This window comes from Syngnathus typhle, linkage group LG6 (genome assembly GCF_033458585.1).
Source record: "Syngnathus typhle isolate RoL2023-S1 ecotype Sweden linkage group LG6, RoL_Styp_1.0, whole genome shotgun sequence".
NCBI classification, from domain to species: Eukaryota; Metazoa; Chordata; class Actinopteri; order Syngnathiformes; family Syngnathidae; genus Syngnathus; species Syngnathus typhle.
In genome coordinates, this window is record NC_083743.1 from 10,359,536 (window position 1) to 10,387,523 (window position 27,988).

The 27,988-nt window shown below is 43.5% G+C and overlaps 5 protein-coding genes across 9 annotated transcripts; 2 read left to right on the plus strand and 3 right to left on the minus strand.

The window, feature by feature from the left end:
* Positions 1-623: 623 nt before the first annotated feature.
* On the plus strand, positions 624-4,059 carry LOC133156218 (inositol-tetrakisphosphate 1-kinase-like). The gene is made up of 10 exons (XM_061282044.1): positions 624-706; positions 919-943; positions 1,410-1,532; positions 1,756-1,873; positions 1,945-2,046; positions 2,210-2,250; positions 2,331-2,496; positions 3,397-3,464; positions 3,625-3,787; positions 3,862-4,059. The coding sequence occupies exons 1-10, from the start codon at positions 624-626 to the stop codon at positions 3,999-4,001; spliced, it is 1,029 nt and encodes a 342-aa protein (XP_061138028.1). The 3' UTR covers positions 4,002-4,059.
* Positions 4,060-4,071: 12 nt separating this feature from the next.
* Positions 4,072-10,143, minus strand: LOC133156217 (uncharacterized protein DDB_G0283697). Its single transcript, XM_061282042.1, has 6 exons — positions 10,018-10,143; positions 7,699-7,739; positions 7,524-7,593; positions 6,876-6,941; positions 5,839-6,722; positions 4,072-5,490 (listed from the first exon to the last, which is right to left on the minus strand). Exons 1-6 carry the CDS (start codon positions 10,097-10,099, stop codon positions 5,422-5,424), a joined length of 1,212 nt encoding a protein of 403 aa, XP_061138026.1. The 5' UTR covers positions 10,100-10,143; the 3' UTR covers positions 4,072-5,421.
* A 251-nt stretch (positions 10,144-10,394) lies between these two features.
* On the minus strand, positions 10,395-15,501 carry sars2 (seryl-tRNA synthetase 2, mitochondrial). 2 transcript variants are annotated; one of them, XM_061279965.1, is made up of 16 exons: positions 14,916-15,485; positions 14,742-14,837; positions 14,256-14,285; positions 14,021-14,161; positions 13,875-13,929; positions 13,734-13,800; positions 13,510-13,615; positions 13,360-13,407; positions 12,976-13,084; positions 12,759-12,804; positions 12,589-12,676; positions 12,370-12,482; positions 12,191-12,284; positions 11,906-11,998; positions 11,756-11,821; positions 10,395-11,637 (listed from the first exon to the last, which is right to left on the minus strand). In XM_061279965.1, exons 1-16 carry the CDS (start codon positions 15,297-15,299, stop codon positions 11,497-11,499), a joined length of 1,677 nt encoding a protein of 558 aa, XP_061135949.1. In that variant the 5' UTR covers positions 15,300-15,485; the 3' UTR covers positions 10,395-11,496. The 2 variants fall into 2 exon arrangements, with proteins under 2 accessions (XP_061135949.1, XP_061135950.1); XM_061279966.1 differs by lacking the exon at positions 14,256-14,285 and having other exon boundaries at positions 14,916-15,501.
* On the plus strand, positions 15,402-19,979 carry si:dkey-260j18.2 (uncharacterized protein LOC325231 homolog). 4 transcript variants are annotated; one of them, XM_061279961.1, is made up of 6 exons: positions 15,402-15,471; positions 15,906-16,057; positions 16,223-16,376; positions 16,524-16,602; positions 16,736-16,963; positions 17,153-19,979. In XM_061279961.1, the coding sequence occupies exons 3-6, from the start codon at positions 16,223-16,225 to the stop codon at positions 18,645-18,647; spliced, it is 1,956 nt and encodes a 651-aa protein (XP_061135945.1). In that variant the 5' UTR covers positions 15,402-15,471; positions 15,906-16,057; the 3' UTR covers positions 18,648-19,979. The 4 variants fall into 4 exon arrangements, with proteins under 4 accessions (XP_061135945.1, XP_061135946.1, XP_061135944.1 ...); XM_061279962.1 differs by lacking the exon at positions 15,402-15,471 and adding an exon at positions 15,486-15,632; XM_061279960.1 differs by lacking the exon at positions 15,402-15,471 and adding an exon at positions 15,644-15,815.
* A 218-nt stretch (positions 19,980-20,197) lies between these two features.
* Positions 20,198-27,905, minus strand: fbxo46 (F-box protein 46). The gene is made up of 3 exons (XM_061279958.1): positions 27,506-27,905; positions 23,618-24,230; positions 20,198-23,538 (listed from the first exon to the last, which is right to left on the minus strand). The coding sequence occupies exons 2-3, from the start codon at positions 24,095-24,097 to the stop codon at positions 21,709-21,711; spliced, it is 2,310 nt and encodes a 769-aa protein (XP_061135942.1). The 5' UTR covers positions 24,098-24,230; positions 27,506-27,905; the 3' UTR covers positions 20,198-21,708.
* Between the last annotated feature and the right edge of the window lie 83 nt (positions 27,906-27,988).

The following is a 27,988-nucleotide window of genomic DNA, read 5'->3' on the forward strand; positions in this document are numbered from 1 at the left end:
AAATAGATCTGCCTTAATAAATATTTACTTTCAAATAAAAGATGTGAAATTGTATAATTTATTCATGATCTCATGTCAGAGCTACTGCGATTGGGATGAAATGGACTCAGGTAGTCACATGACGCCATCTACTGGGCGTTTGAGGCACCTACAGAATATTTATAGTATGTAATTAATGTCATGGTGAGCGAAAGTCTATCCCGGGTGACTTTGGGCAGGAGACGAGATATATCACAGGGAGCATATGGGCAAACTAACATTCACACCTCGGACAAGTTAGTGTCTTTCTAATATGAATGTTTTGGGAATATGGGAGGAGAAACCCCACGCAAGCACGAGGAGAAGATGCAGATGCAAACTCCACAGTCATATCAAATTTGAATCTGAACCTAATAATTGTGAAACACAGGTGAGAACCACAATTTCACTATGCTGATCATGGCCAACCTAGGTAAAGCCACTTTGTCATATCCAGATATTTAGGGGGGCATACGGTGAAGATGAGGAACTTTTGAGATGCAGAGTGGGTGCTGGGGGGCGGTGCGGTGGACAAAGAGCGTGAGTATTCCACCCTATCTGTCTAGCTCTGCTGCCAGTGGGTCAAAGGAGAAGCAATAGGCTCAATGTCACGCCGCAGAGTGGGTTTCTGCCTTAGTGACAAGAAACGCCGGAGGATGAATCTGGACGCCTTTGCAGAGCTCTGTGCGTAAGTTATCTGACTTGTTATTCCAAATTGGATGCAAATTAGGGTCACAAAGTTGGATCCCTCAGAGCCCCAACAACAGAGACTGAGCAAATATGAATGTAATTAATATATACGTACATATATTTTCCATTTTGATGACTGCCGAAGGTTCTTTAGCATGTACTATAACAATGAAATAGAATATAATAATTCTTTTTTTTTTGTTCATCCAGGGACCATGGAGTAGAGGTGGTGGAGGTAATTGTTTGTCTTATGTTAATAGAAGGATGGGCACCACCTAGTAATTTCTCACCTTAATAATTTGTGATAAAAGCTGGACTTGTCTTATACTTATTGTGCGTGTTTTCCAAAGTATATGCACACCAGCTTGCAATGCGCTGTGTTAATGTTAACTGTAGTTAATTTCAGCCTGCACTCATGGTCATAGGCGTCATATACAGATGACTGCAACTTTTGTAATCCATGTCTCAGCCACCTGTAGCCACCCCTTATTAGCTTTCTGTGCAGTTTGCTTGAGTAGATATCATTAAAAAATATATAATTGTGGTACAAAACTATTAGCCAGTATTACGAGTATATATATTATTGGGGATTTTACTTACATATTTTTGTGTGCAATTAAACCAATGCATTCTTTCATAAGATGGAAAGAAGACAGATTCATGAGAAATACAGAATCAAATGTTTTCTTTTTCTTCTTCAGATTGATCTTTCTCAGCCACTGGGGCCCCAGGGACCCTTCGATGTCATAGTTCACAAGCTGTCCGATGTCATCGTGGAGGCGGAGCATGACAGCCAAGCAAAGCAGCTCCTGGTTAATTTCCAGGTGGAGCTAAAAAGAACCAAGTCAAATCAAATGGTTGTTTTAAATGTTAAGCAAGCTGCATTGTGCAATACAGCCTCATCAATTGTTCAGCATTACCATACACTTGTTACCCAACTAGCAGGTGGCAGAATAATACTGGGCGCTTTGCACAAGTGAAAAAAAAAAAAAAAAACTTAAAATACCTGTGTCTGCAAGTGAAATATATCGTTGCGTCATGTTGCAGGCTTATGTGTCAGGTCACAGCAGGACAGTTCTTCTGGATCCCCTGCCTGCCATGACCCAAATTCTAGACCGCTTCGCCTCTTACCGGATCATGAGCAATCTGCAAAATTCACTCCGAGGTCTCATGTTCAGTGATAATATTACTGCAATAGTAATATCAACGTCATGTTTTCAATGTTTTGTTTGACAGACTGGCACATTTGCAGTCCTCCATACCTTGAGGTCCACAGTGCAAGTGACGTGCCTTCCATTCAGCAGAAAGTGATGACTCAGAACCTGAGCTTCCCTCTCAGCTAGGTTTTCCACCTCACTCTCAGAAGCCCTTTTAGTAGTCACTTGTTATTGTCATATTCGATACACCAACAGCTTTCAAATACGTCGCCAGCAAGCAACATTGTTGGTTGTCTTTCCTTTTTTTGTTGACAACACCCATCACTTTGTTTACCATTGTCCAGTTTGTAAAACCAGAGTGGCCCATGGTTCTCTTTCCCATGAGGTACGCGCAGTCACATTATTCGACTTGTTTTTATTTGTAGACTTGTGTGCATTCCTCACTCATTCTGCTTCGGTGCTTAGATGTTGCTGATCTTCAGTGCGCCAAGTCTGGTGGAGATCCATCCTCCGTGTGTCCTCCAGAGTTTTATCAATCACGGAGCAGTCCTGCACAAGGTGTTTGTTGTCGGAGAAAGACACTTCTGTGTGGAGAGGCCTTCACTCAAGAACTTCCCTGCTGGGCCATGTGGTTAGTCAGAAAATGCAAAGTGTTTTTCACTTTCACTTATCCACATTCTTTTGGGTAAGAATGCATGATTACATGTCAACCAACCTGACATTGTTGAAAGGTACAGAAGGGCTGTTGCAGCGCCCATCTCTGCGGTTGTGTCAGCATTGATTTGAAGGTCAGCTGTCGTTTGGCTGCTGGGGCTGCATGGGGTCAACCCTCTCCTCTTTTTCATTGCTGCATCAGGGGTGTCTACATTTGGCGCTTACCTTTTGCGTGCCATCCGTTCTATCTATTAGCGAAACATTGGAAGACAATGATACATTGTAAAATAAAACGTAAAAGAAAACACTGTACAATTTCTTCAAAAAAGGAAACAGACAAGTGTTTAATTTCATTGTAGTACAGCCTTTAAAACATTGGCCCATTTCCACCGACAAAATGCAGAGAGCATATATATGTGTGTTTCTTGACATTTTCTGCTGTTTACAAGCTTCTAACCAGCGAAGACATTTCTTTCGGCTCCTCTTCGGCTTTGGAAAAGATATGAAAAACACTCCCCTCATATGATCCCGGTCAGCATATCAGACACCAAAGCAGCAGTGTTTTGTTGTAACCATCGTTAATGTTATTTTTTATTTAAAAAAAAAAAAGCGAGTTGGTTCTTTGCGCTCCAGCTGTTCATTACCTGTGCAGCTCTAAAATTTGTCCGACCACGTCACGGCGCATGCGCAGTTCCCTGATCTCAAATTGTCATTTTGGGCTAATTGTGACACGCCCCATTGTGCCAAGCCCTATTGAACCCATCATTTTTTTGTGCTCTAAACCAGACCCTGTTTTACTGGTCTGCTTGTGCTATTTTGTGTTTTTCTGCTTTCTCTAGATAAACTAAACTTTGTTCCCTATGCACACTGCCTACAGACAGAGAGACCATCTTCTTTAACAGCCAGCAAGTGTCCAAACCAGAGTCAAGCTCGGATCTCACAGCTGTGAGTATCGTATGATATATTCAAACGAAAAGCCATGATTTATAAGCACCCTTCAGTTGTTTATGTAACCAATCTTCAATTAAATAAGGGGGTCGTCAACATTGTACAATGTATTTGTAAAAAGGAGCATCTGTCTCAAAACATGTCTTCTTTCTTCAAGCTGGATGAGCAAATGCCCTGCCTGCCTCCTCCAAGCAAGGAAGCTGTTGCTGCCCTGGTCAAAGAGCTGCGCATTCAGCTCGGCATGGCCCTCTTTGGTGTGGATGTCATCATTAATATACACACATACACTCTCACAGTTATTGATATCAACATCTTTCCAGGTGAACACTAGCACATTCACGCACACAAGACACAGCCACTGGCAGATTGTCCAGGAGTTCTTGTCTTTTGTCAGGTTATGACGGTGTACCCGAGTTTTTCTCTTCTCTGCTCAGCCACATTGAGTCAGTTTTGGACAAACAAGCTTCTTCTGCAGACTCTTCTGAGATGACCAAACACAAAGGGGCGACTTCCAATATGGGAAGAAACCTCTGAGAAATGATTGTTGTGTTAAGTTATTCTAATCAAAACATGAGCAGCAAATGCGCTTCATATACTTTTATTGATTAATAAATGGCATAGATGACACGGCAGGCACATAATACAGCAGTCTATTGGCCTGTAATATATTTGTTCCAATTTTAATGGTTGACTCTCCTCCAGACACATCCTTCATTTACTTTGCTGGTTGATACATCTTACACATATGTACAAAAACAACTCTAAAGTACAGTAAACATTCTTTAATTGTGAAGTGAACAATCTTTGGAATGGATCGTGATAGTGTTAATTATTAGTGTGTGTTCACATCAGATTGTAACTTTTGGCTCCACCTATAGAAAAAAAGAGAATGAATTTAATAAACAAGTACTGTATGTGCACTTAAAACACGTATTAAAATACCTGCTCTATTGGCTTACTTAGTAGTCGTTATTGCAATCGCAGTTCTACGTTGTAAAATATTATTGCAGTTAACTGAGTCGCTTGGTAACCCTGTTAAATCTATACCTTGTGCAATTTGACGCAGTGTCCTCTTGGGGGCGCTCTTGTCTTTTACTTTGTATGACCTTGGCGCAATGATATTTACACGAGCACAGAGAAGTCAAGACAGCAACCACTGCGAATGTGATGTAACAACACCGAGCGATTATTACGGCTTATTTTTCAGCGTTAGTGTTAACAAAAGACAATAAAATGGCTTTAAGTGTCTTCCACGTCTCTGCCTCGTCCTTGGCTTGTTAAAAGTGCAAAGCTGTCTGAACCTCAAGTGACACGTTGAGACCTGTAAGCTTTAAATACATCAATCCTTATCTACTGTGCACCTACGCACCAAATGTACACCTGACATACGTATCAGCCAGCATACAAGGTCCATTTGTGTTTTGTTGTTCGTCACAAACAGTCGGATTTTAACAGTACACCAGCCTAATGAAAGAATCCTTTTTTTTTTGAGAATAATAAATGTTTACCCTTGGGTAGAAATATCACATAACAGTCATAACACTTCACATATAGGTATCGGTTATTGCACAAAACAGATACTGATACACACAAATTGCTTATATGCGTAACATTTGAGACAAGTAGCACTGTGTGCCTGTTTTGATGACTCAGTACTATAATTTCTAGGCATTTCTAGGAAGAAATGGCATTTAAATGAAAGTGCTGAATGCTTGCTTCTGTGGCAGTTGGTGAATGATTCCACCTGTCAACTAAACATTTACAGGTTATTCTAGCAAGCCATGGATTGAGAGCTCCTAAACTAAAATTAGCATTGCATTGACACTGATGAAACAGTTCCCAGAAAAAAAATCATTTTGCATCCAAAGAAGGGACACAGATGCTGTTAATGGGAATCAGGCGAGCTGAATGTTTGAATGAGAATGCAACCAAGAGCTATTGTGTGTGTGGGTGTTTATCCTCTCCGCAGCTCTCTCAGCTCTGCGGCAACTTCACGCAACTGCGCTTCAATCTCCAGCAGCTCCTGCAAATGGAAAGGAGAGATGCAGAAAACAATGTAAGGTTTCAGTCCTCACATTGAGTACCCGGATACATTTTGTTTTTGATAATAGCCAACAGTGCTTGACTATTAACTGATAAGAAGATACCAGGGGCGGAGCTATGTGGTGGCCATGGGTAGTCGTGGCCACCATTGTCTGCTCACCAGCCACCCCACTGGTCATCCCAACGACAACAGGATGATTTTGATAAAAGTGATTATTCTGTGGTGCGGATAATCAACCAAGTGAAAATTCGTAACTCCATGTACCACCATAGAAATGATTATGAAGCAGATTTGATGTCTGAATGACAACATGTTCCTTTGACGTACCTCTCCTTCATCATCTTCCAAAGCACCTTCATCCTCATCTTCATCCTCTCTGATGTAGTCATCCTCATCATCCTCAGCATCCTCATCCTCCCCACGCGGATCGTCGTCGTCCTCCTCCTCCTGGTCCTTCAACCTCTCCCTCTCAAACTGGCGAGTGGCCTCATCGCTGGCTTTCTCCATCACTCTCTTCTGCTGCGGCTCCTTCACCTCCACCCCTCCCTCTTCCCTCCTTGCTTCACTCTCACCTCCACCCTTGTCACCCTCTTTTCCGTCCCCCTCCTCAGGCTTGCTCTGGTCCGCGTCATCATCGCTCTTTTGCCCTCGCGCCTCGTCCTGCACTCTTTGCATCTTCTTGACTAGCTCGTCCAGCTCCTCCTGCTTCTCCTTCCTCGCCTTCTCCTCGTCTGGGTTATTCTTGCTCGTCAGCTCCTTCAGCTCCTTCTCCACCTTCTCCTTCTCTGCGCTCAGCTCTAACTCATCCTTCCTCTGGTCGTCAAAACTCTTTTGCTGAAATTCCTCTTTGTCTGCGGCCATCTTTTGCTTGGTGTCGTCTTCCGCCTGGCCATTTTCTGACGACTGGCTTTTTGGGCTTCCTCTTTCCTTCATCTCGTAACGCTTTTTCTTCAACTCTCTCAGCAGCTCTTTGAGCTCTTCATCATTTCTCTCCTCCTTTTCCTTCTTGCTGATCTCTTCAGCTAGCAGCTCCTCAAGCTCCTTAGCTCTCTCCTCTTCATCGTGGATCCCCGTATCGTCTACCTTTGGCTCATCCATCTCCCTCCTCTTGGGGTTACCTTCCATTGTTGTTTTGCCCGCATCGCTCTCGTCATCCTTCGACTCCAAATCACCCTCCTCATCAGCTGGATTGTACTCATACCGCTCTCTCTCTGCAATAGTTAGCAACAACATTGCTCATTTTAATTTGCACACAATAGCTATAGAAATAGAATTACAGTGAACGTAATGTATTTCCCATGATAAACGGTGGTTCACTGTATTTCTCACTGAGAAAGGAAAAAGAGTAGGAATTAAAGGCGTACCATCATCAGCCAGCCTCTGCAGCTCCCCAAGCAGACCCTGGTGTCTTTGCACTTCATCAAGTTCCGCTGCATAAAATTAAACACTCCACATAATAAAATCGTAGACAGACAACAGCATAGCAGCAAACAAGGGTGTTGCCAGCTATTCAATTCAGTGCAACTTCAAATTCAAATGCAGGGCGTGATCAACGTAGGATGGTCCCTAAATAAAGCGAGTCGAAGTTATGAACGTCATGCAATAATTTAGTTCAACACGAGCTTCACTTAACATTAGTGGTCGATAGTTACAGTTTTTCAGCAAGTGAATCAGGAAACAAATGCAAAGCGGAAGAGAAGTTGTTGATTCAACTTCACACTCGGGTAACTATTAATAAAATGCATACATTTTATCTGTGACACAAGAATTATGTCCTGCTCATTTGTCATTTAATAGCATTTATAGGGTCAACTGCTTTAATGCAATGCACACGTGTGGCTGTTTAGGATGTCAAATGTTGCTTACAGGCAAAAGGATATAGCATATACAATTGATGATTACGATAAAATGATCACATCGCAATATGAATGTCATATGGTATAGTACATGAATATTTTGGACTCCAAACTGGAGCATCTTATGTGGCTACGTGGATATGTATTATATATCACCTGCTAGCTGAGGGCCACATTCATGTTGCGACCCATCTTCATTCAACGTTTCTTGAATAATACATTCAACCTTGAGGAAAAAAAGAAAAAACACAAAAATAATTTGGGATGAAAATTTGGAATATCCAGTACACAAAGAGGAGAAAAAGAAGGTAAACGCAGACTCAATACAGACCTTTGCATCATTGAGGGGTGATATTACTGGCCGACATCCCACTGGTGCAAAAAAAAGGAGAATTAGAGTAAACATCTTTTCAATTTCTGCCACAATGGCAAAAAAAAACAAAAAAACAAGCAGTGTTTGATGCTGTCAAAGAGGAAGGACTTGTTATCAGCTAAGCACTGTTCCCTTGGTGAAGTGAAGTGCCAGTGCAAAGGAGCTTACGTCTCTCCCGGGCTCACACACTCACAATAACACGCGCATGCACACACACTGTTCCCAGGGGCACAACCCTGCAGGTAGTTTCCATCCGGGGCTAAATTTGTCTCCAATCCCTTACTGCCATTATATCATTAAAGGTAACCTAAGCAGTGCAGCACTTCCCTGCTAGCTAAATGTCAGCCCATACTGTAGATTGTTGGACATAATGCATTTCCCCTTATACATACAGATTAAAAAAGGAAAACATGTTTGCAATATATTCAAAAGAAAGTTTGATCATACAATACCGTAAATACTACTATTGATTTTAATATGCAGTGGTTGCCGACAGCATTAAGATTATAAATACACAGAAACACTCAGATTATTTTGCTGTCATATATTTACCCATCCACTGCTTTCAGGCAAAATTCATAAAGCATAATCCCTATTAGCCAATAGGCACAATAAAATAAAATAAAAAATGAAATAAAATAAAAATTGCCTATGCCATACAATACAATGAAATAAAATAACATAAAAATTGCCTATGCCACTTGCGTCCACTAGGCTATTAAGGCAAACTATGAGAGTGGTGCAAGGAACAGCAAGTCTGACAGACAAATAAAATATAACAAAAATGACATAACATGAACTTCAATTGAATGACTGAGCCTAAACCGGATGACATTGGACAAGAGGCAGGGTACACCTCACCTGTCATTCAAACTGACGATTGCTAATTTGTGACACACTGGAACAACGGCATAAAACTGCTAACAGTTGTCAACAACTGGCCCCAATGTTACACTGTTGGTACCAGCTTGTGCTCGGAGCAGCAGGATTAGTCCCATTAAGGGAAGCTGTTTGAGCACATTCCAAAATCCTCTATATCCAGGTTAACGTTCGTGTCCTTGCTAGTAAGACAATTCAGTGCACTAGTAGAACAACTAGTTGAACGGCAATCGCACAAGTTTTTCTAGGGGCTTGCACTGTTGTATGACATTTATGCACAATATAGAAGGCCAACTTTCAACTTTAATATGGCAACTACTGATAGAATTATTTGACACAGTTGTCAAATGGTGCACAGTTTTGCTATACTAGCAAGTAGTTGTCCAACTAGTATGAAAAGAAATGTCCTACAAGTAAGGACAAAAAGCAAGTATATGGACCTCAAACTTGATCTTAAAAAAATGAGCACTGGCATTTATCTGATTAACATATCTTCTATTGATGACAAAGAGCGTACTAGTATGTGGATTTAGTGGCATCTTTTTGCCATGGTATTTGACGGCAGAAATGTGCCACAAAATAATATTTTTTTAAAAATCACACTAAATTGAATGCAAAATTTTTACCATTATGTTAGACATTTTTCACCACCATCACTCCACATCTTGTTGCAGGCTTGTTACTGTCACATGAGTGTGGCTCAAACTTGCAGAGAGAAATTCCTTCTATTTTTACATACTGTACCAGGCCAACAGTTGATTCTGGTCATTCAGTATCAGAACCATCTTTCAATATCATTCCACATTTTTTCACCAGCAGCAGCCTGCTGGGATATAATCCGGCGGCTGAAAACTTTCAACCAACCAATTTCCTCAGGAATATATATGCATGGTTGTCGTTTTTTTCTTCATTTGTTCATGCAATATGTTTTTTTTAAGTTCTGTTTTATTCGTTCCATTTTTTCTTGGCCATTTTTTAGTATAGTTACGACATAAAGTCAACTGTGTGCGTGCGTGTGCAAGCGCGGGATCAAGACGTGGGTGTTCTGCACAAGGTGCGATTCGAGGTAGGACCGCCACTGCATGGACATCAAATATATCGAATACTGCAAGGGGACTTGAAAACACCTAAGAAAAAAGATGCACATACCAGGACGAATTTACAGTAGCACGCACGTGGGTCGCCTGTTCTCTCTTCATGCTAAACTACAAATTTGATCTGTTTCCATTGAGCAAAATGTGATTCGATCTCTAAATGCTTCGGACTTGCAGTGACGCTTAATTTGTTGATTACCTAACAGATTTAAGGCAGTCGTTTGGGAAAGACGTAGCCTCGATTCAGACAGTTATCCGCATTGTGTGTCCGACAAAAGCAAGAATAGCGAAATCACTGACTGACCTCCCACGGCTGCCAACAGACAGACTGCGGCGGTCAGCAATCCCATGGGATCCAAAATGTTGTTCCTTCCAGGAGATATCATTCAACCCGCGGGTTGGATGCGAATGCCAGTCATCATACACACACGTAACACCCTGGATGAGGAGTGAGGTACTGAGCAAGAGGGTTGCACAGCGGCGTGCACGCGCGCGCGTTTGTTAGGTCAAGTGACGTAGTCCTGCAATATGGTGAGGCTTATGCCACCTGTATTGTGCAAATACAATGCGTAAATGGGATATCGCATCACTCCGAATTTGAATTTACTGGTATAGTATCGGAATCGTCACTTTCGTACATGTACAACAATCGAACTTGCATACAAATGTGACTACGGCATAAATTTTTTCATGTTTTGATTTATTGCATCGAGATGTAAATCCAGTACAGTATTTACAATGCTGTGTTGACCTCTAAAGCGCCCCCTAGAGGCAGACTGCAACCATCGCCCAATACCTTTGTGATGTATTACAGCACCTTGTTCACGAACACAATACACAAGCCAAGACGTTAGTTCTCTGCTGGCCTGAATAATAAATGTGACCTACATTTACAAACTACTGTGATATTTGCACCACAAGATTGTATTAATATTTTTCCAAATTTATTATCATTTCATAACTTTTCTTGGCTGCACTGCTCTGTTCTCATTAGATATAAATTAGATTTTTTTCCCCTCCAATCAGATTTGAGCTGCTATGTGCCAATGTCAATTTAACCACCTTTGGGCCTTCATAATCAGTTCTATTGACTACTGTCAAATAAATATTAATAACGGGAAGTACAGGATCTCTTTAAGCAATCGCATCCAAAATCACTCACGCTCAGTATTGATGTCAGCAATTTTTGGTCATTGGTTGGTAAGCGCTATACTTGCTACAGCGGCAGACATTACAAGAGAAAGAAAAAAAAATCAACATCTCTGGTGAGTATGTTTTCTTAAACGTTTTATGGCATATTAAAAGTTGATCTTGAACTGCTTCAGATAATGCACACGACAGTTGTGTGCTGCCATTTTGCCTTTCCATACCCGACTAATAGTATCTGTAAGTTAAACATGATAGTGGTAGTGAAGGTGCATTACGTCAGTTCCATTAATGGGCCACTGAAGACTTGTGTACCAAATGCACGACCCACCACGAGTACAGTAAATGTAAAACATTCATCATAATAAATGTGAAAATAAAAAACGAAGCAGTATGATGCCGTCCTGGAAGGTACCATGCCAAACACAGACTGAGTGGCATCATGATTGATTAACTATATTATGTATTGTATAGTGACAATGAGTCTGGCTATACAATCCATGCAGGAACCACAGGTCACAGAAAAGCGAACCAAAAGCGAGGTCATGGAATGCTGTAAAAAAATTAAATATATAAGTTTTAAATATGACTTAGATTAATTGTAATGTGACTGCACACATTATTTGCAACAGCGGTGTCACGTAATTGTGGGAGAAGGCCTGGGTCGGCGGCTGGGCTGGTTGGGACCAATGTATTTCAGAGGAGTGCACTTTGGCTTTTCAATTATTTCAAGACCCATATATGGTTGCAAGGCTCTGGGGACGTGCACTGATCCTTCCTACGGGCACAGAACATGTAATAACATATTGAAACAACAATTAACTTTGCATAGACATGACATTTGACAAAAATAGGAAATCTTAAAATCATTGTATGTAACACTGGAATAATCTTACTTTGGTTTGGTGAGTCTCCAGAATGGCAATGATAGTTCTGGGGATGGCAAGTGCAGTGGCATTCACCTAAAGACAAAACACACACCAAGCAGGTTTGCTGAATGCTTAAACAGCAGGAAAAATACCAGAGTGTCTCCTCAGCAGTCTTACTGTGTGGGCGTATTGCAAGCTGCCGTCGTCTCTCTCATAGAGGATGTTGAGGCGTCTGCTCTGATAGTCAGTACAGTTTGACCCGCTAGAAATCTGAAAAGAAATTTTGTCACATTGCAAAAGCTTGCTTGCAATGCTACGAAATCTAATAAATGGGGAAATATCACTCTGTATTTTGCAATATTTCTGTTCAGGTAATTGTTTTCTTGTATAAAAAACAACAGTAAAACAATAATATTACATGTACAGTATTAACAATAATGGAGGTAAGAATATATTACTTACCTCGCCATAACTGTTCCTTCCAGGCATCCACGCTTCAATGTCATACTTTCTGTATGCTGGAGGACCCAACTCCTGTGTTGGCATGTCTAACACTCTGGGGGGGGAACATTCTCATAATTACGAGAAGAAATCTGTGATCAGAAATATGGTGCGGGATTTCATCGAGTGCCTTTTCTGACCTGTAGTGTAGCTCCAGAGCAGAAAATATTTCTTTTTGCAAGGAGACAAACTCCTCGAGGAGCTCAGTGCTCTCCTGCCCCGTCTCATTTGCCGTTACGCCAAACATTTCTACCTAGACACACACAAGACACCATTTTAAACGTATTATTCATTTGTCGTTCTACAGCAATTTGATCGTAAAGGTTACTACTGTAGCAGCCAATTGATGCTCGACTGACCTTATTGAAGTGATGAACTCTGTAGAGGCCCCAGGTCTCTCTCCCTGTGTCTGTCTCTGCTCTGTAACATGTACTGCTACACACTGTCCTGAAGCAGTCAGAAGACAGCAAGTCAGCTACAAATACTTCAAATAGCATAATTTCACTGGAAGTAAGAGGGCACTTTATACCTGACAGGCAAATCTTTCAAATTAACTGCGTGATCCATGAAATAACCTGGGGAAAAGAGTTATCACACATGCGCAAAATTAGCATCTCAAGGACCCTGTTTACAAGTGTCATCAAATCAAAAACTGGAATGAGCATCTATGCAGCAGTGCTGTGGTGCCATAATGTTCAGTTTGTTGTAGGAGGAAAATTAAATCTGTAGAAAACAGTAGGGAAGACCTGCCACGCCGACTTCTCCGGTCCCAGCCAGGTTTAGGTCTGGGAAACGAGCCGGGTCCAGTGAGTAGACCTGAGACCGATGGGCGTTGGGCTGCATGCCACATCCCTCCTGCAGATAAGACAATCAATGAGGTTCTTTCAATAAGTGTTACTTGGACAATGTCAATCAATAACTAGCTCAAATTGATTCGTGTATTGAACGCCATTAATTCGGGTTTGATTCCATTTTGATTTTGGAGAAGCAGCCTTCCTTCTACTTGACGTGATGTACGTGTTTTCACCTGATGTTTTTGTTTGCCTAAATTGTGTGCATGTTTAAATGAATGATTGTGTCATGCAGTCCAAATAACACAGAAACCAAAAATGGGAGACTTTGCTACTTACAAACACTGCACCCTTCAGCATGTCAGGTACAACCATGGGAATGAAGCCCTGTCAGAGCAAAAAAACAAAAAAAAGAATATTACAAGTATTAAACACAAAGACTTATGCCACACATTTGTTTTACCAATATCTAATCTTTCAGCAGCTTACACGGCGTTGCAGTGTGTCGAGAGCAAAGTTTTGGAGTGCAATCTGAAGTCTGGCCCCTGCCCCCCTCAGATAATAAGATCTGTGACCCGAGACATGAGCGAGATGCCTGAAGCAGAGCAAAGATATGCACTCAAATAAGTGTATGCGTCTGGGAAAGTACATCCATATTCACATGGTCAATCAAAAACGAAAACTATGATCGATAAGAGTGTCATCTTCATCACCTCTGCCGGATGAGGCCACCCAACTGCTCCCCCAGTTCGACATGGCCTCTGGGCTCGAAGTCAAATTCTTCAACAAAGAAAGAAAATCTTTTTACTTCACTGTACATGTATTTACTCATCGAAGCAGCTCAAAACACTCACCAGGTTTTTGCCCAACCAGCTCCACTACCTTTGCTTGGCTCTCATCTCCAATGGGCTGTGGAAAGATTTGAAATGTTAGAAATATCACGCTACACATAGAGAATAAAATAGCTCTTGCGCATATCTGCCTTTCAGTGAATTCTCACAACATCAGGGTGTGTGGTGTTGGGTAGACGGAGTGCTCGGCTATAGTGTTCCTGATCCAGCTGAGTCTCTTTGGGATAGAGATCGTTGAGTCTTTTACGGACCTCTCGACCTCGTAGCAGAGCCTGGTTGTACTCTGAAAGCTGTGTGGTGAACACATGTTAGGAGCAAAAGTCAAATGGTAGTGATTCCATTTAATATCTGTACAGAATTATTGAGTGTAAACATTTGACTTACATTGGCGAGGGCTTTCTTTCTGTGTTTTGCCTAAGAACAGATGACTCGTCAAATTCATGACTCTGGCTTTTGATCGCAGAGAGACACGCATGCACACATGAACGTATAGGTTAAGACTGCATATATATTACTTTATTTAAGTCAGGCGTGGCACATAGATGTTTAACTGATGACCAAAAATTATGATTTGTGGAAAGGATTCTCAGAAAAAAATGGAGGCAATTTGGGCTGTACTACTGACTGCAACCTGTTGAGGCGCTGTTTGTTAATCATCAAGTTTCTGGACTAAAGTTTAAGCAGCTTTGTGACTTGCTACAAACTTGGTTAACACCGTAGAAACACACTGAACGTATTTTTGCACAGACAGAAATATGCATTCAAATATAAGAGCAAGAACAATAATTATTTTTAAATATCATACAGGACCTTATTGAGACCATACTTTTTTTTCAATACGGAATACTGTAATGACTTTGCTGTACTGACCACTAAAGCTCTGACAGTTCCACTAATAAGCTGCTTCTGCTGTTCCAGCTCAGCAATTTCCCTTCGCACTGCCTGGAGCTGCTGCCACACACGCACCTAAAAGAAAACAAACGCCCATGCCAACAAATCAAATTGAAGACAACGCTATAATGTGACTGGTTTTATGCCACTTACAATTTCCTTGACATCTTCCCCGCGCAGCTCGCCTTTCCTGCTCTCTACATTAGCTATGACTTTGTCGGTCTGCTCACACACCGCTCTCATGTCCAACTGAGGCTTGTCACTATACCCCTCACGAACATGCTCATACAAGCTGCTGCGATGAGAAAAGCGACGGGGGACTATAAAACACACCCTTTGCGTTGAGAAATGTCGCACTACAGGCGACAATACCAACTTTGCAAAGCTTCTAGTAGAGGAAAAGGCGACCAAGTAAGTCGCCATGTTGGATTTAAGACGGCTGGTGCATTCATGGTAATAGGAATTTCTACAACACACGTAATTGGCACTGATAACCACGCGATACCGTATGGAAGATATTGGAAAATGGAAAATCATACGTGATAAAGGTTATGACATAATAATGCGTTCGAAGAATATGAAAGCAATTCGCAACTAACTATCCGCTCTTGTGAAAAGACAAGAGTACTGTTTGCAACTACACAGAAGCTGTACTATAAGGCAGCACGACTCCGGAAGCAGAACTCGACAGTACATCAACTGTTCCCTGGTAATTTATTTGTACAAACATTATGTAAATATAGCGTGTACAGCTGTTTAGACATTTACAAATATATCTATATTAGTATACTTAGAGGCTAGGTGCAGGACTATTAACAGCGAAGGACAAAAAGCTAAGATATTGTCACGAGCCAAAGGTCAGCCAATCAGGTGAGCGGAAACTAAGCGCTGCGGTGATCCGGTCTGACATGACAAGTGCGGCTGGCTGGACTAGAACCCAGTTCAGATTTCTTGGTCCGAATTTCCCGAACTACTTCTTTGCATGTCATCATAATTGAGTCACATATCACGGGGAGTATCACCTGTTACGACGGGACGGGTTATGAACAGGAGGTGAATTGTTCCTGTTTGCTAATTTTCGTATGTGTGGTGATGTGAGTGTGGCTGGAAGAGCAGCGTGTAACCACCGAGTCTTCACCTCAGGCCAGACGAAACCTATCGGCTGTGCCCGGAGCAGTGCAGTCCTGTCTGTGACAGTGCAACGGGTGTTCGGGTGCAAACAAGCCCTCTGCAACCTGCCTCACATTTGTGAGACCCAAACGGCCGTCAAAGTGGAAACGAGAAGAAGAGCAAAGGTAGTGTTGATATGTAAAGTGTGCCATGTAAATCATGCGTTGCTCTCTTTATTTGATAGCTAGCCCCCCTGAACCTTTTATTATTAGAATGGTCTACTCCAAAGCTATTATGAACTTGCACAGCAATCAATTACATTTGCATGCTGTTTGTTTACTGCACTTCAGATGAATGCTGTGCGTGGGGGCACAGTCACATGGCGCCCCCAGCCATGGCAGGATGGGGACGGAGGAGGAGCGGAGCCTCTGTCAGACAGTGACTCAGAGGAGGAGGACTTCCCCGATGACAGCACCACTCCTCTGGGAGACTACATCACTCTTGGTGAGGCAGGCTCAAATAAAGAGGGGGTACCCTTCAAGGACATGACTTGAGGACAAGTCAGTTTAATCCTTTCCTCTACGACCAACCTTTCTTGTCCGCTCAGTGTGGTTCTGACATCCCTCTGTGTCTGTCTTTATGGATCTTCAGGATTGAAGCAGCTGTTGGATGCTCAGCAGTTGTGTGATGTGACCCTGGTTGTTGAGGGAAGAAAGTTCCTGTGTCATAGGTATACCTGCCACGACTCATTAGATGTCATTTGTCATTTCTGTTTAAACACTGAACTTACACTCATGAATGTACCTGTAGCTATTTTTGTGCCGCTCAAGATAATTAACTTGATAATCTGTTGGCCTGTTCAGGGTGCTCCTAGCAGCCGTAAGCCCGTACTTCAGGGCAATGTTCACCAGTCCCCTGGTGGAGTCTCGCCTTACCGAGATCCGGCTGGAGGAAGTGACACCATCCGTCATGGAGACCGTCATCCAGTTTGTGTACACTGGGGAAGCCGGGCTGTCTCTGGAAACCGCTGAGGACCTATTCGTGGCCGCCAATCGCCTTCAGGTCATGCCTCTGCAAGACCTGTGCTCCAGGTGAAGTCATATCTGTGGTTTAATGTCAGTGATTTTTTTTCTTGTTGGAAGAACTGAACTGCAAAAATTTCAGCATCAATATATTCACTGTCTACTGGAATGATGCATCGCCTCTATCTTGAGTCACGACAAGTAGGTTAAGAACCGCTGTGAAAGGTTATTTTCTTCTTCTGAATGTATTCCCTCCAGGTTTCTATTTGAGCACCTGTCAGTGGACAACTGTCTGGGGATGTATTCTCTAGCTCGATCTCACCACGACCAGCTGTTGCTCCGCGCTTCCCTCAGGCTGGTGGCCCAGCACTTCCCTCGTGTATCCCGCCATAAAGACTTCCTCCTCCTTGATCACGGCACCCTCGGTAGCCTCCTGAGTTCGGACCGTTTGGGAGTAGACTCTGAGGCGGAGGTGTACGATGCAGCCAGGCGCTGGGCTGAGCACCAACCGTTGGATCGCTACGCCCACATGCCAGCGCTGCTTCACCACCTGCGTCCGGGACTGTTGTCACTGGAGGAGAGTCGAAGACTGAGCCAGGAATTGGGTCCCGCCGCAGCCGGCGAGGGTCTTGGAGGGCCCCTACGTCCGAGGGAAGGAATGTTTGAGAAAAAAATAGTTTGTGTGGACTTGACACCGAGGGAAGATGCCAGATTACTTGCATACGACTACACTGTGGACTGCTTTGACCCGCGAACAGGGAAGTGGGAGAAGCTGGCAGCGTTGGGCTCATTGGTGAGTCCCGGCTGCACAGCTGTGGGCGAAAGACTGTTTGTAGCAGGAGGAATTCTGGGCTCGGGCTCTGTGTCTTCGGCTGTGCACGAATATGACGCTGTGTTGGACCGCTGGACAGAACGCCCTTCCATGGGCCTACCTCGGTGTATGTTGGGCCTGCTGGGCTGCGGCGAGTCGCTCTTCGCTTTGGGGGGAAGCAATCGCTCAGCACTGTTGGACTCCAGCGAGACCCTGGAGCTGGCTACACTTAAGTGGGCACCGGGTCCTCGGTTACCCCTCCCCCTGCGTGCCTTCGCCTGTGCAGCTCTGCGAGGACGACTCTACCTTTTAGGCGGAACCACACTTGAACAAAACCGGGCTGTGGTCCATTCAGGGGTGCTTATTTATCACACCTTGACAGACTGCTGGACTCGAGTGGCTCTGGACTCTGGCGCCACCTGCCTCGCTGGAGGTGTAGCAGTGCGAGGAGGAGTCTGTGCCATTGGCGGATACATCAGGGATACTACCAAGTTCTTGGATGGAAACTACACCAATCTGGAGACTTTAGACGCCACTGGCCGCGTGCTGTTTTTCAGGGAGGGCAGGGCATTTGGTGTGGATCGAGAGGTGACTGGAGGAGGCGTTACAGTGTCTGCAGAGCAGCGTGCCGGCGCAGGCGGGGCTAGCGACAGAGCCCCCAGCCCGGTGGTTTTCCCCGGCCTGCCTCGGAGGATTGCGGCCGGGGGTGTGGCCAGGTGGAAACGGAGGATTTATGTTTTGGGTGGAGAAAACGGCTCCCGGTTCTATGACAGTGTGTACTGTTGGAAGCCCGGCTGGCGAAGCTGGGTGCAGAGACGTGAGAAACTCCCTGGAGACACAGGAGGTGTCAGTCAGTTTGGGTGCACCACTCTTAAGTTTCCTAAGAAACACATCCTGTCCAGACTGAGACGAGCCAAAGAAAACTGCATTGCGCATGAGTAGCTTGACAAGAACCAGTTGAACCTAGAGATGAGCTCCAGGTTGACCAAGCTGGGTCACAATTTCACAAAAGTCTCCTAGCAACCACAGCCTATGTAGAAAATTGGTGTAGCTAAGAGCTTCAATGTGCCTGAATGTACTTTGATCATCTGCTACACTGAAAGTTTATCTAGTGTTGGCATTCAGAAAGTTGCACGTTTTACACAGCTCTGTTGCAAGAAATATGTTGCTACTGTTATCTGCTCAGAATTTTTGTTCTAACAAGTTGTGCACCTGAAAGGCTCCACAACCAAATGATGTGAATTCAATACAGCAGATACATTTTTGTTTCAAAGCTTCCAGTTCATAGTACAAGTCACTCCAGAGTGGCAAAAGCGGTGATGTGAAAAGCATGTTAAATTTTTCTGTTATATTTCATTAACAGCTAATGGGCAATTAGTTCCAAACCAATTGGCTAAAGAAGAGCTCAACTAATCATATTACCCGACTTGATTACTGCCAGTTAAGCCTTCACATCCTTAAATAGAGCCCGCTGATTAATATGAAGAATATTCTAAATCTCAGCAAGCAACATCTTTTATTCTGTCATTTGCTATATGTTAGCACCTGTTATGCCATCAGTTTATGTAGCTGTTCTGGTTATTAGGAAATCGTTATTGGATGCCACACTTAAGGCATTGTGTGTTTGCTTCAGGAATTAAACTTCTGAATGAATGTAAAAAGGTTTTTTAACCTGCTCAAATTAGCATTGCACTTTATAAAGTTGTTTTGTTTTTCTGAAGATGCCGTCAGTCTAATAAGGCTGCACAGTATACTGTATTTGTAGGCCTTCTACAAAATGTGAATTTTAGATAAGCAGAAATATTTCCATTGGGCCACTTAGTTATTTGTTGAATGGATCACTTGGCTGGTTGTAACCTGTGAAATATTAGAATGCTCCAGTTACCAGCGATGATTGAGTTTAATAAAAAGAATAATAAAAAGAAAAGTTATCTGATTCCTGTTTAGCCAGAAGATAACCATTCAAATAAAAAAATGCAATACTATAGTGCCAGCCAAAAAAAAATGTTTTTTGGGGGGGGGCGTTGGAGGCAGGGATTGTGTTGCCGCCGCACACTGAATTTGTGAAATGAAACGTTCAGATGTTTTTTTCTTCCTCTCTTTTTGTATGCTGTTGCTTTGTGTGTGAAAACAAGGGATTTCCCTGTTCTGAGGTGTAAATCTGCTAAACACAAGCTCATTGCACTGCACACGTGCACCAGCAATCAGTGAAGTAGTTTTTCTACCATTAATAAAGGTTCATAAACAGCAATACAAATAAATGCTTTTATTGCTGATGTGTTTTTTTTTTTTTTATTATTAATTACATCACAAGAAGTCATCGAGATAAAATCTGAGTGACTGTACTTACCACGATTGTTCCGTATCATCTTCACCGCAGGTGTCCTTAGGCTCATACTGGTGCATAAACCAGCCAAGCATTCCACGTCTATCAGCGATCAGCGAGATACATACACAAATCTTTAGAAAAATTAAACACCACAGAAACCATGTCAATGTTGCATTTCCAGTTTTAATCATCACCTTATATTTAAGCTGATATTTCCCATTATGAGTTGTACATATCTGGACTCTACAGGTATCTCCCATGACTATCAAATAATCGTCCCACCTTGGTGCAGCGTTTCAGCATCATAATGTCCAACCAGTCAGCTTGTTGGGATGGGGTGGTCAAAAAGCAGAGGAGAAAGCTGAAGGAAGAAGACTAGTTTTGGATGAGTTTTCAAGGATGTGTGAGGTATCTGATGCCTCAATCTCCTGCAGGGGAATTAGAGGTAGGGGGGAATTTAAGGCTGGAGGCTGGTGTAGAGTTTCTGCGTTCTGTTCAGTTTTGTTGAACCCACAAAAGTATTGTCGCCGTTGGACAACACAACCCTCTGCCGAAATGGAGGACAAAGAAGGAAAAAGATGGGTAAGTTAAACAATGATGAGTAAAACAAAAACATTCTTTGTGGTTCGGGCAAGGGGGACAAGTTGATAAGAAGTCCAATAATACAATAGAGCAGCAAACATTCATACACACCTCAAAAAGCCAACTCCCATAAAAAAAGGCAAACAAGCAAAACAGTCTCATCATAAAAAGAAACATATTTCTCTTTTTTTTTTTTATTATCCCACTGATCTTAATCTATATATTGTATCTCCCACAAGTAGTACTTTGTTTCTCCTGTTCATGGCTGGCCCACTAAAGTAGGCTCAAATCTGGGGGTGGAGAAAACACAAACACACACGCACACACAAAGTATGAGACTGTATCAACCAATGGTATGCCTATTCCAGGAGTAACATTGGTGACACAGCCAATTGTTTCAGCAGCATTATCAGGGGACTGATCGACATACAATAAATACAGCACATTCCGAGAAATAGAAATGCATGGTGCAGGACAGAGCTCAAATGTTGGAATATCAAGTTTGCCGCATACAATCACATTTCTATAGCAACGCTGAACATTCCACACTGAAAGGTTTGGCATGTTGGCTTCAGTGCCGTTCATGTATTGAATGGGCTGCACTAAGCTCAATGGAGTTGGTATTGGAACATAGACCGAGTCTCGGGGAAAAAAACAGGCTCTAAGGGCATTACATTTCTATTTGTCACTTAATGCTAATCTCAATCAAACACACTGCAAAGTTGTCACAGGAACAACTCTGACAACATCCAATGGATATGGAGTTGGGCAGTAATCCTGACACGCAAGAGGCATGATGCAGGGCAAACAGACAGCAGCAAGAAGAGACCCAAACACTGGTAGGCACACTTGAAAATGTGCCACTCTGGAGTACCGTGCAGGGAGAAATTCTGCAAGACTTGACCAAAAAAACAAACAAACAAAAAAAAAACCATGGTGTGACACACCTCTAGTCATTCCTTGTTTACCACTCAACTCGGTTGAGAATAACAAAACATGAGGTGAAATTTAACAAGGTCCTGGAGTGATGATTTCTCTTTGTACTCATTTTTTCATGCTCATTCTTTGAGTAGAAAAGATTTGATTCCTCTTCTACCTGGCCTCTTCCCGTTTTATCTCCCTCTTGGATCGGATGGGCTGAGAGCCATCAGCGGGCTGCTGGACCCAGTTATTATCATGAAGCCCAACGCGGCATCCCGGCGTGTCCTTGTCCGTACGTCGGCAACACATCCAGTATGAACGTCCATAAGGCAGATCGTGGTGGTAAGGTTTAGGGTGCCATCGGCACAGTGAAACATCCCCACGCTCATATTGGCGTTTACACTGCTTACAGGGGTCATCGCGATAAAGAGGGTCTTGATTCCAGCGAGAGTCCACGGCTCGCACGCCGTAGGTCTCGATCAGCACCTTGAAGTAGTGGCAGGTGCACTTGAGGGCTGCCAAGGAGCGTGTCGGCAGGTAACTGAAGATATTGACCATGATGTGGTCAGGGAGCAGCAGCATATACTGGCGAGGTTCAAGCAAGCGCTGAATCTGAAAGCGGATCTCCAGGAAATCATGGGAGACGTGGCGATAGAGGCGACACAGTGATGGGTCGGAACACTCTTCTCCAACACTGGCTAGGGGAGAGTCTGCTCGAGGTGCACGCTCTCCTGAGCATGTAAGCCCCGCTCCGGGGCTGCTGCTGTTGGCACAGTCCAGAGAGCATAATCCTGATCCTCTGCCAGAGCCCGTTGTGTTGGACTCCTCTTCCGCCACTAGTGGGGATGGAAAGAAAAAGAGCTGTCCTGGAGGAGGATCCTCTGTTGAATGGTCAGTAGCGCTAGCTACACCTCCAACAGTTCCCGCACCGCCAGGCATAGCAAAACACACAGTCTCCTCCTGAACATTTTCTGTACTGTCTTTGCCATAAAACACACATTGGTCCACAGCACCTGTCACCACGACTTCCACGTGAAATCCAGTCACTCGCTCCCGACCCACACCCACCGATATTTTCTCCCCTGAGGAAGGCTCCTGGGATGTTTCTGGGCTGCCGCAGCTCTGCCTGTCAAAGTGATGATCTCCATCCGCTTTAGGGGCAGGAGTGGTGGTGGCGGCAAGCAGCAGGCTACTGGGGTCTCTTGAAGAGGGGCTGACAAGCTGGTAGAGGTCACAGGTTATTTTCTCTTTAGATCTGGCTGTCGTCTGGCTACTCCCGCCACCGCAACTCATAAACATACAGCGTGACCGGCCCGCTGGCTCCAGTTGCGAGCGTGGATCCAGATTAGACACTCTGAAAGCTATCCTCACCTCACCTTGGCTATGGTTGGGGGGCGGAGAAGGTGCTACGCGACTGGACTCTGCTCCTCCTCTCAACTCCCTGTCTCGATTAGGAAAGCCCATAGCTGAACCAGCGCCCATATGGAGGCGGTTCTCCAGATTTTGAGACTCAAAATGTGCAATGGCCTGTGCAACCCGGCATGACTCTTGCTGCTCCTCAAGCTCCTGGTCCGTTTGAAAGGGAGCAGATGATTCCTTGATTTCTTTGGAGGGTTGCTCTTTTGAACTGTCAGACACAAAGGACATATGCGAGGGGTGCGATTCTGTTTCCCGGAGAAGTGTGTGCTGGAGGGGGGTAATGCCCTGTTCTTGACTCGTAATTGACGGCTGGTGCTGGTTTCCATGTACAGCCACAATATTCCGAAGGGCCATGGCTGTCCTCTGCTCAACTAAGGCGACCATCTGTGCCACTGACAGTAAGTCAGTCTCATTCGTCCCATCGCCCGTTGCTTGATCAGGTACAAGTAGTGCATTGGGTGCTTCGGAGGAGCCATGGCTGACGTGTGTTTCTGAGGCATGCGTACGGTTTGGTGGGTCATAGGATGAGCATCTTCTTCGCCTTTTTGCTTTACTGCAGTCAGTTGCCCAGTTGCCTTTAACCTGTGATGGGGGGAAAACAACATAGGGACTCAGACAATATCTTGAACTAAAAACATCCATATTTGGTTTCACAGCTTACCTTCATGGCGCTGGGTCTGCCTTGGCCTGCCCCACTAAACTGGTGTGCCACAAAGAAGGCGATTTTCTCCTTAGTGTTTCCTGGTTTAATGACATACCAGGTATCTAGCAGCACTCGGCCATCTTCCATTTGGGTCCCGGAAGATGGGAGTGGTGAAGGGGATGACGTGGTCATAGCAGACTGGTTTTGCATCAGAGAGCTCGAGTTAAGTTCAGGTTCCGGTGGTGTATTCTCAGAGTCCACATCCTCCACTTTTACATTGTCTTCCTGCACACCCACTCCAATCCCTCCATCTTCTCCTCCTTCCCCCGCCCTCCTGGTACCAGGAGGCGGATCACCCTTGCAGAGGGAGGAGGACCCTGCCCCACCTACAGCTATAACATTGCCCCCCGTGCCAGGATTCCTGGGTTTGTTCTGAGAATAGGTGCCGAAGGGGCGTGGGCACCACAGACGGATATGAGAGAATGTGTCTCGGTCCATCAGGATGCGGACCTCTGGAACATGCCAGCAGCTACGCTGGCCTGCAGGCACCCACAAGCAGCGCGCTCATGGTCAGATTCCTATCTCAGTGCCGAGTTGAGCCGCAGAGCTCCCCTATGATCAGGCACGGAACCTGGATTAAGAGGACAGTCAGAGGAAGGGGACAAAGTAGGGAGCATGAGGTTGGAAGGAAAGAGAAAGGGAGCATAATGATTATAGGTGCAAAGCTCAATAATCGAAAAAGCAATTCAGATAGGGCATTGTCATTTATCTCAGGCATGAAAGACACCAGACAAAAGTGAACTACCGCCAAAATTAATACACACTATACTACAACCTCAATTAGCAATCATATCCCCTCCCTACGTCTACCCTCAAAATCAAATTAAAAGGATTCAATTTGAAGTTTCATCCAGCAGATGAAATGCAACCGAGCGGAACAAAATTGAATCTTCTCTTGAATTGCTGTTATTCAAATAGGATTGCTTAATAGAAGGCAACACGGAGCATGCGGGCACATGCTGAACCTATTTTTAGAAAAGATTCAAAGGGGGCGGAGCCGTAGCAAAACCGCCAGAGTCTCCTTGTCCTGTCCCCTTGATTCTGACAATACTCCAGGCCAAGTGCAACCAAAATGCTTTTCCTTCTGCAGCAGTGCCATCTTTTGGGGCCTGTCCAGTATGCGCAGGCGCACTTGGAAGAACAGAAGGATTACAGCAATGCGTTTGGCTGACTGCAAAAGGCTTTCCCTGCTGCTAAAAACCTCTTCAAGTCACATAGATTGCACAGTTAAATCTTGCAGCTTCTTCTACTCTTTGGGTAAAAACAAAACAATAAATAGAGAACATTGAATCAACCCTTGAACTTGAGATTACCGATGTGTCAGGTAACAGTGGAACCTAAGAGGACTGCGGATGTTGAAAAATGCATGAAAGAAACTGTATAACTTCTACAGTCATATCTGTGCAGTCTTCCACATGTGTGCAAGTCCAAACATGCAACCACTTTCAGTGAGAATGTGATGAAAGAGCAACTGCGTCTCTCATTAGCTTGTCTTCGAACAGCAGAGTTCCAATCTTTGTCCTTTAAATAAAACATCCAAGTCAAGCTACCTTTTGCAAAAAACCCAACATACGTTCTAAATACCAGTGAGCAGTGTTAGCGCAAAAAACCTTCTGCTAGAAATCTGAAGATGAAGAGAAACTTTTTCTTTCGGGAATAAAATGTAGAACACATTCTATTAAAAAAGACTGTCTTCGCCATAAGGTTAAGGTTTTGGAATGGCCCAGCCAGAGTCTGCACCTGAATCTGATCGTACACATATTGGATGACAGATTTAGAGCATCTTAGAAAAGTACCATTATCTTAATGATTATTTTAGCAACTATTTGTTTTAGGGTCATCATTGAAAAATGTGGACGGCTGGGTTATTTTAGCATTGTATCAACTTTCAACACACCATGAACTGGTGAACCACTACAGCTCAAGTACTAAAATACATTAAACACATGCTTTATTTGACGCACTTCCTGAAAAAGGTTTGGATTTAAGCTTTCTGCATCAAACTAATCCTCCAAATCCTGGCCAAGCGGCCAGTAACACTTCAGAGCTGGGACCTTGGGGACATACTTTAAAGCTGTCCATGTGTTCTTGAACAAAGCACTTGAGAGTTTGGTGACTGGAGAGACGACACAAATGTTATTCAATTTGATTTACAAGAAGCTCCTTAAGAAGTACCTTTGAAATCAAAGTGGATGGTCTGACATGATAAATGTTTTAGGGTGACATTCTCTCAAGACCGATCATGCTAAACAATACTATCAGTCATTTTTATAAGCGTAATGAACTTGAAATTAGATGTGAAAATGTTATTTATTATATATATTATATATATATATTTTTTAGGAGATTCCTACTGCAGATCAAATGTCATCAGTATTTCTTTAACCGCTGGTTTCTTGACAGTGTTGACGGGCTCCATCACTTACACTGAAATTCAAATCACCTAGGTGTAATAATTCCCAAACTGTTGAAAACTGGGTGGCTTTCGCCTCCAGGTCCCATCATGTTTTTTTGTTTCCAGCTAAAGAAATTGAGTTGGATTGTTATTTTGAATCAGGGGTGTCAAACCAGGGTATCAAGAGCCGCTTTCCTGCATGTTTTATTCAAATGACCAGAAACCTCTTGAGGTTCTTTGAGCGCTTGCTGATGAACTGATCATTTGAATCAGGTTAATGTTGTTAAACAGTCAGGACAGTGACCCTTGAGGACCAGAGCCTTTTTAAATACAAATGCATCATACCAGCTCACTGACAGTGGTCTCTGTACATTCATTTTAGTTGAATGGAAAAAGTTCCCACACCGCTGCAGGATTACACTTTGCAGCTATTCCATTTATGCCGCTCAATGTTTTGTGATGGTGCAACTACAAAACTTTGCTTCGAGTACACAAATTTCCTCTGATTCTACCTCGTTTGTGTCGTCTGTGTGTTTTTGAACGAGCGAGTTGTCTCACAAGCGAGTAAACAAAAAGGGTGACTGAATGTTGATGACTTGTACAAAAAAAACAATCGTAGTTGGCGATTTATTGAGTCAGGAAAGAACTATTGTACCAATTTTATTTATCAAAAAAGATTGCACCAGATGTCAAATTATCGTGACAGGCCAACATAGTGACACCATTAAAAGTTACTTTGACTTGACAATCCAATGAACCATTGTGCTATATCACACACTGATGTGTACAAATTCAATCAGCACACACAGACACTGTTCTACCAGTTGATCATTTTATATTGTCAGACACAAAGTGTGTGTTATTAATATTTAAACACGACTTGGGCAGTTTTGCTATACATACACACTCATATTCTACATTATATATGTATTAGATCTTTTTTTTTTCAGGTGTTGGTTTGATGGTACGTGTACGTATACTACTGCTGTAATGCAGTGTCAGTAAATACATTGTTCTCAATGTTGTTAATAGTCAAAGGCCGTGTGATCTAGGTTGTGGTTTTTACACTTAATATACTAGTAAATCAATCAAAATTGTTAATTGGGCGGTTTCTATGTGCGTACTAGTTTAACTAGTCCTGATAAACCAGTAGCACGTTAGCAAAGTGAAGCGTCAGAGAACCGCGTTATACATTTGTTTATTGTCCAGGACAAACTATGCATTCGGTTCCGTGTGTGTCATCTTTAATGCCATTCTAAGGATGAAGTAATCGTACTTTGCCGGATGTTTGTTTTTGCAAGTTAGCATAGGGGAGGTTAGGTAAATACACAACTACAGAGTTGCTAACATGCATGCTAACTTGATGTCATAATATACCTGCAAAGTGGCTAGCAAGCTAACAAGGTTACACAAAAAAAAACACCGTCTTCGGATTTCTTTTGCCCTCTTACCTCAACACTGGCCTTTGCAGGCAACCGTCTTGGCTCTTAAAGCGTCGAGAAACCGACTCTCCTCGTAGTACTTCTTGTGGCCAAACCAGTTTGTGTAGGAAATTGCAGGTGACACGACTTAACTCTCCGCGTCCACGTAGCTAAGCTAGTTGACGCTCAGGCTAACGTCGACAGCAGCTACACTACTTTCTATTATCAACCCTCTTGAAGCGGTGGCTGCTACAGAGGCTTGTCAGTTCCCTGAACGCAGCCTAGCTGACTGTATACCTTGTTAGGACTCTCGGGAGCCCCTCTCCTATCTATTTAAAAGCTCTTAAGGTATGTGCGTTGGGATACCAAAATAATCAGTGTCAAAACGACAGAGGGAGGAAGGCCATCTTGTTGACAAGCAGCTGCATAAGGCGGCCAGCCAATAGCAAGCTAGAGATGGTGGTGTGCCCATATATGGCGTCTGCACGACTCCCTCCCTCCCCTTCCCCATCT

Coding starts and splice junctions, on each gene's coding strand:
- LOC133156218 (XM_061282044.1), top strand. CDS start 624: ATGTCACGCCGCAGAGTGGGTTTCTGCCTTAGTGACAAGAAACGCCGG. Junction 2,251..2,330: donor ATGGTTCTCTTTCCCATGAG/GTACGCGCAGTC, acceptor TTCGGTGCTTAG/ATGTTGCTGATCTTCAGTGC. Junction 2,497..3,396: donor CTTCCCTGCTGGGCCATGTG/GTTAGTCAGAAA, acceptor CACTGCCTACAG/ACAGAGAGACCATCTTCTTT.
- LOC133156217 (XM_061282042.1), bottom strand. CDS start 10,099: ATGATATCTCCTGGAAGGAACAACATTTTGGATCCCATGGGATTGCTG. Junction 6,942..7,523: donor ATGTGGCCCTCAGCTAGCAG/GTGATATATAAT, acceptor AATTTTATGCAG/CGGAACTTGATGAAGTGCAA. Junction 5,491..5,838: donor TGGAAGATGATGAAGGAGAG/GTACGTCAAAGG, acceptor TTCCATTTGCAG/GAGCTGCTGGAGATTGAAGC.
- sars2 (XM_061279965.1), bottom strand. CDS start 15,299: ATGATTTTCCATTTTCCAATATCTTCCATACGGTATCGCGTGGTTATC. Junction 14,162..14,255: donor GAAAGAAAGCCCTCGCCAAT/GTAAGTCAAATG, acceptor TTCACCACACAG/CTTTCAGAGTACAACCAGGC. Junction 13,616..13,733: donor GGTGGCCTCATCCGGCAGAG/GTGATGAAGATG, acceptor GCTCTGCTTCAG/GCATCTCGCTCATGTCTCGG.
- si:dkey-260j18.2 (XM_061279961.1), top strand. CDS start 16,223: ATGAATGCTGTGCGTGGGGGCACAGTCACATGGCGCCCCCAGCCATGG. Junction 16,603..16,735: donor AGAAAGTTCCTGTGTCATAG/GTATACCTGCCA, acceptor TGGCCTGTTCAG/GGTGCTCCTAGCAGCCGTAA. Junction 16,964..17,152: donor CTGCAAGACCTGTGCTCCAG/GTGAAGTCATAT, acceptor TATTCCCTCCAG/GTTTCTATTTGAGCACCTGT.
- fbxo46 (XM_061279958.1), bottom strand. CDS start 24,097: ATGGACCGAGACACATTCTCTCATATCCGTCTGTGGTGCCCACGCCCC. Junction 23,539..23,617: donor GCAGACCCAGCGCCATGAAG/GTAAGCTGTGAA, acceptor CCCCCATCACAG/GTTAAAGGCAACTGGGCAAC.